Source organism: Punica granatum, chromosome 3, assembly GCF_007655135.1.
Source record: "Punica granatum isolate Tunisia-2019 chromosome 3, ASM765513v2, whole genome shotgun sequence".
Classification (NCBI taxonomy): Eukaryota; Viridiplantae; Streptophyta; class Magnoliopsida; order Myrtales; family Lythraceae; genus Punica; species Punica granatum.
In genome coordinates, this window is record NC_045129.1 from 5,787,692 (window position 1) to 5,794,670 (window position 6,979).

General features: G+C 40.0%; 1 protein-coding gene across 1 annotated transcript; it reads left to right on the plus strand.

Moving 5' to 3' along the window:
- Positions 1 to 2,306: 2,306 nt before the first annotated feature.
- On the plus strand, positions 2,307 to 3,517 carry LOC116199740 (basic endochitinase-like). The gene is made up of 3 exons (XM_031530211.1): positions 2,307 to 2,589; positions 2,734 to 2,887; positions 2,986 to 3,517. Exons 1-3 carry the CDS (start codon positions 2,421 to 2,423, stop codon positions 3,353 to 3,355), a joined length of 693 nt encoding a protein of 230 aa, XP_031386071.1. The 5' UTR covers positions 2,307 to 2,420; the 3' UTR covers positions 3,356 to 3,517.
- The last annotated feature ends 3,462 nt before the right edge of the window (positions 3,518 to 6,979 follow it).

Below are 6,979 nucleotides of genomic sequence, written 5' to 3' on the forward strand. Positions count from 1 at the left end.
AACTGGATATAACTATCTTCGCTCTCGAATGAAATTAGCTTGAGCTTACTTATCGTCCACATGGAATACTTTAGTATTTGCCATTTCCTTAGTAGATGTCCTTTTATCATAACTTTGTGATGGAGATAGCGTAGGGAGCGGGACGGTAGGGGTGGTCAGCCGATTCTAATTTTCCACACTGAAGACATATCGAAAATCCATGATTTTAACTAGAGCAACTCTTAGTAAGGTGTTCTTCAACTGTCGGTGTCCGATATTTCGAGCCCCTTCTGTTGCAACTTGCAATCCTGTGGTGCACAATATAAGGAAGGATGCCTCTCTTGGTTACGATTAAAGAACTGATATTGAGTTTTCTTTGGCTGTAGTAGGACTTTTCAATGCCGTACCTATTACGTTTATGGACTAGCTATGACCTATCTTAAAATCGAAAAAAAGAGTGTATTCAGATAAATTGAAAGACCGTCAAGAGATGAAATTGGATAAGGATGTCTTAAGTCCAACTCGTTGATGCAATATATCTACAAATGAAATCTTCCAGTTGTGCATTGTTCATCCTTCGATTATGGCATTGATGATGGACGGAGCCCCAACTCCATCACAATTTAGTCTTTGGAACAATTAATAATAAGATGGTTCGAAACCCTAAAACACCTTTTCAAAAAAGAATACTCAGACCCTGAGAGGAATGAGAATTTCATCCTAGCTAGATATATGGACGTTTTATCTTGTGTATGAACACACCGATACATCGATCCTACTTTACAAGAATTATTCAAATTAATATGAATATGACGTGATAATGTAGTAACTTATACTGAATTTTATGTTACTATATGCATCGGCAACAATTTTCACTCATCCCGATTAGTTCCTCAAGAACGCAGAGCAAATAAATTGAAAGTATGGAGCAAGCAAGGCCGATACAAGCAGCCAAACGTCAAAAATGCTATTATTAGCTAGTCACTCAAAAACTTCATATGCCTCGTTTCTTAGTACTTAAGATACGAGAAATGCCCCCCCGTGAAACCGTTGCTCTCCTTGAAACTGCTATAAATATCAGGATATGGGCTTAAAAGCAGAATCCCACCGACAAAAAAATAAAATAGAAGAAGGTTTGACAAATCCAACAAAATGTTGTTGGATTGACAATAGCTCTTATTATCGTATATAAAAATTCGTAATCTATTTCGAAGGATAGAAAATGAGGTGTAAACCCAAAACAAATAAAAATGAAGAAAAACAAACAAAGGTATGGAAATCCAATGATATCGCGTTAAATAATAGTGCTGCTAGGCCGCTCGATAAAATTCGTAGTCCAAGGACTTGGACTTCCGCGATAAATGAGGTCCGTTATTGCAAATAGAGATAAGAAGCAGAGCGGAGGAGCCAAAGTTGAATGCATCATCATATTATAAAGTTGTATATATGTGTATATGTACATATATATACATTAACGAACCCTTTTTCCCAGGGGAACTCTGAGGAAGATGGGTTTGAAGCGAACGGCAAAGCATCAATTGGGAGATTAATTAATGCACGAAGAAAAGATACATGTAATTCTCTGTTAATTCAATGTTCGATGCGGAAAACCTGGTTATTGCTAGTTTTGTATCGAAGGGTGATAACAGTACCCATGAACGAGATAGTGATATATTAATCAGGCAATAAATTGATTTGGTTGATACAATAAATTTATCCTGGCTGATCGATCCTTTGATCATGTGGTCTTCGTGAAGTCACCGCATAAAGCTTATTAGGACGACGGAAAATGACTTCAACCCAACTTTTCCCTGTGGAAGAATCAGTCAGAGACCGCAGAACCAAAGAGAAAATATTTTTTTTTAAAAAAAAATCTATGATATAATTTGCAAATTGCATTCGAATGGCACCACCTAGTATTCGAAAGTTCAATATAATCCGACTAATTTAAATTCAGGTCATGTCAATCCTCGAAAGGGTGAAACTCTCGTATCATGAATTTTTTTCATTTATAAATCTCAAACTCAAGCCATTGGTTTAAGACAAAGATGTGTCAAATCACCTTAATCAATTCATATTGGTAATGTGTGAACTTTATACGTAGTGTATTAGAGTCCGAAGTCCGCTATGACCAAGTTGTTGCTGCAATGGGAATCAACCTCAATTAATAGACTACAGATACGTAGGGCTTTCATCCGAAAAAAAAATAAATAAAGAAAAAGAAAAAAGAAAGTAAAAGAAAAATATCTCTCTCTCCTTATTTATTGGTAATTCTATAAATACCATACCAGCTGATGAATTTGCATAAACATCCCTCAATTGAATCACCGAGAAGCGAAAAAGAAAGATGTTCAAACTAAGTTGTCTAATACTTCTCCTCCCTCTGGTCTCACTCTCACTCTCCGCATCCCGTGGGAGGGCGCAGTCCGGGGACATAAACGATGCTGAAGAACAGAAACGATGCTGCATGTCCTGCGAAGGGCTTTTACACATACGATGCTTTCATTGCCGCAGCCAAGTCATTCAGCGGCTTCGGGACTACCGGTGACCTCACCACCCGGAAGAAGGAGGTTGCTTCCTTCCTTGGACAGACTTCCCACGAGACCACAGGTTTCCTGATATGCTATACTTTCCGCTAGGCTTTGCAGCAGTTCGGCATGCTATTTCCCGCCCTTCGGTTATATACATTAGGAAGATATATTGGAAATTTGATCAAACCGAGTTAACTTAGGCCATTTATATATATTTCTGAAGGCGGGTGGGCAAGCGCACCAGACGGTCCGTATGCATGGGGGTACTGCTTCAAGCAAGAGCAAGGCAACCCCGGCGACTATTGCGTAGCCAACCAGCAGTGGCCATGCGCTCCCGGCAAGAAGTATTATGGCCGTGGTCCGATACAAATCTCCTAGTAAGTAATAAACCAACACTTGCTATGCTGATGATCAAACTAAAAATCAGTAATAGTATTTAATACCTTCTTATATATTGATCATCTATTGGCCGCAGCAACTACAACTATGGCCCGGCAGGAAGAGCTATTGGTTACAACCTGCTGGGAAACCCGGACGCGGTGGCAACCGATCCGGTCATCTCGTTCAAGACAGCTCTTTGGTTCTGGATGACCCCGCAGTCCCCGAAGCCCTCCTGCCACAGCGTCATCACGGGGCAGTGGACTCCTTCTAGTGCAGACTCTGCTGCGGGACGGGTCCCGGGCTACGGTGTCATCACCAACATAATCAACGGCGGGATTGAGTGCGGGAAGCCCACCCCGAGTGAGGTGCAGGACCGGATCGGGTTCTACAAGAGATACTGCGACATGCTACAATTGGGATATGGGAATAATCTTGACTGTGCCAACCAACGTCCATTTGCTTAGTTAGGCAAACCATCCCACGGCCTTATCCTATAGAGAGTGTAAGAATAAAGCAAACTCCCACGTCGTATGTCTATGTGCAAAAGTTTGCCTTGTATCTCTTTCGGATAGCCAACAGCATCCCATATGCAAGGTTGATCAATAAAAATGATCAGATTAATAATCCAGGCCACGGTTCATCGGTTTCCATTGAAGTAAATGTTACCTCATTCATATATAATTAATTACCAACTAATTAATGGATCAACTGAAAGTAATCTTGGCTATTGAATCAATTAACCATATAAATTATCAGTGCCACCGGTATTATTAGAAGTTCAACCAGCTAAAGTCAAACATGAAACATATTAGTTCTAGACAAAGGTGTATGCTAGCATAATAAAACCATCATTTCTAGTCAGAAAGAGTAGTAGTGGTGGCGATGGCGTTGTTAGCAGAGCACGTGCTTTATAATTGTGATTGATCATATGGATATGGATATCTTTAGGGGAGTTGTGGACTTCATACGACAACAAAGTCAAGTCAAGCCACTGGGCAAGTCTTTATGTATATGGGTTCGGTGGGATATGGGTCCGGTGAGAGTCTTAAAAATAACATAAACACAAACAATGATTATGATTGATTATATCTTTACTACCGCGAGTCAATGCAAGTGGTTTCACACTTATTTTCCTTAATTAAAATTTTGGGTTCGAGTATTGTGAGTTGAGAAAATTCACGCTATTAAAATTTGCTTGGAATACTATTTGCAAGCAAGACTCGATAGGGTCGAAAGAAAGTATTTGCCTGGACTTTGCTGAATCATATACAGATAACACCTGGACTAGTGAGATAACCTCGATGGCCCCAGGCGTGTCAAGATTAGGCCCCAAGCAGAACCGCGATGAGAAATGAGTGATTTCCGATAACTTATAGTCACTCCTAATCTATCTAAGCTAAAGCATCTTTATACATTCATATAATGATGTGTGAACTGCCTTCTAGACCACAAAGGCAGTCCATATTTGGTTGGCTTGGTCATGTCGATTGAATTTCTGAAAAAAAAGAGAAGAAAAATGTAGACATGAATCTAGTCGATTGACTTTCCAAAAAACCACATTTATGGAATGTCTCCTCTTATTATCTTCAAAAAACCGAAGTTATAATGTCTTCAGAACTCTTCCCTGACTGATGAAAATCGGCTGACAGCAGTGGTTCGGTCTGAGTTTTGGTTCCTTTGGTAGAAGACTACAAGTAAGTGTAACTATTAGGGTACCGAAATACTATCAAGGTGGTAGCCCAGTTGGTAACGGACTTCGTTTTTCAAATGGGAGGTCAAGGGATCGAAACTTGACTTAAACATGAAAGCGCTTGCATTAGTAGACCATTGTCATCTACTCTATGGGAGCTGTTCTGGTTCATTGTGCGCTTTAGTGGGATCATGGTGACATAGATGGGCCATGTCTTACTGAGCTTTTTACCCATTCGGGCTAATGGAACATTCCATGGCGGCTGTGGAGTCCCTCTGGTCTTTAGAGGGGAGTTACTATGCTGGTCTCTCTCTCCCAGCTTTTTTATTCAGCAAAAAAAATAAATCAGGATATCGAAATGGGCCCATGAGGCCCAATCGCAAGAAGAAGAAATCCAAACATATGAAAGTAATGAAAAGCAGTGCGGGAGAGGATAATCAATATGTGAACTCGCACCGACCTGACTCAAACCGGATCACTTGGGGTTCATGGGATTCCGGATACCACGGTGCACATTGAAAAGAATTGCGTGAATTCACAGAGAGTCGATTATTGGTGAAAAAAGAATCCTAATCTTCAAAACTAGGATCGTTAATTGGATATAACTATCCTCGCTCTCGGCTGAAATTAGTTTTAGTTTATCGTCCACTCAGAATTTTTTAGCATTTTACATTTCCATAAGTAGATAGGCCCTTTTATCATGACTTTGCATGGAGGTAGGGGTAGGGAGTGGGACCGTAAGGGTGGTAAGTCACCTCATAAAGCTTATTAGGACGACGGAAAATGACTTCGACCCAACTTTTCCCTGTGGAAGAATCAGGCAAAGACCGTAAAACCAAAGATAAAAGATTTTAAAAAAAATTAAAAATTCTATGATATAATTTGCAAATTGCATTCGAAGGTCGCCACCTAGTCTTTGAAAGTTCAATAGAATCCGACTAATTTAAATTCAGGTCATGTCGATCCTCGAAAGGGTGAAACTCTCGTATCATGAATTTTTTTCATTTACAAATCTCGAATTTAAGCCATTAGTTTAAGACATTAGTAAATTACACTGGTGGTCCAAAAAGTTTTACAAATGTATCAAGTTGGTCAAAAAAGATTAGGGATAGAGTAGCCTTACCTCAATCTGAATGAACTTAGAAAATGGATTTCGAGTTTAGATTAGGGATAGAGTAGCCTTAGCTCAATCTCGAGGAATCAAGGTAATGTAGTAATATACTTACATACCTGAGGTAGCCAATTCAATTATAACTTAATGAGTTTATCTTAATTGCAATTCTCGTAGGAATATAGGGGATTGGAAAGAGTAGTAGTGTTGGCGATAGGTGTTGTTAGCAGATTGTGTGCTTGATAGAATAAGCAAGTCGAAAGGGACATAGAATTAGGGGAGTTGTGGACTTCGTACCCCAACAAAGTCAAGTCAAGCCACCGGGCAAATTTTTATGGATATGGTTCCGGTGGGAGTCGTATAAATAACGGAAAGACAAACAGTAATTGTGATTGATCATATCTTTATTGGCGTGAGTCAATTCAAGTCGTTTCACACTTATTTTCCTTAATTAAAGTTTCGGGTTCGAGTATTGTGAATGGAAAAAAATCAATGCTGGGAGAATTTGCGCGGAATACTATTTGCAAGCCGGACTCGATAGGGTAGGAAGAAAGCATTTGCCTGGACTATGCTGAATGATATATAGATAACACCTGGAAAAGTAAGATAATGTCGATGGCCCAAGGCATGTCGAGATTAGGCCCCAAGCAGAGCCGTTGTCAGCACCCCATTATAGCTCACCAATTCAGGCAACGCCTATCAATAACAATTCAGATTACGACTTGAGCATCGATACAGAAGAGCGCTCGACAAAGCAGCAAATTGCTATTCATTCTCAAGTCAACAGAGATAGGCAGATGATTCAAGCATATGACAGAAGAACATACAGAATCATCCAGTAACATACAGAGTAAACAGACAGCTCAGACAACATCCAAAATGACATTTTCAGAATACATTGCCGGCAGTGCTATTTTTCACTGGTTCGCTCGACCATCAGAAGATAGTCAATATTGGGCTTCAAAAATTCCTCACGAACGTCAAACAGATGAAAAGTGTCTCCGAATACATTTCGCAGATCAATTGCTCCATATAGAGCAATTTTAGAATACATACAACTTTTCAGTGGAAGTCCAAAACGGAGGTCCTTTTCGTGGAAACTTGACGCCGAATGGTTGGCAAACCCAGTGCTACTCATCTCAATGCTCAACATGAAATCCTCAGACGGAATCTCACAATCCATCTAGACCCTCAGAACACCGTTTTAGGGTTTCAGATGCAATTTTTCAGTCATTCGAGCCCAGTTCTCAACGAATAGAAATTACAGTGATCTCTGGCTCGCCCAAG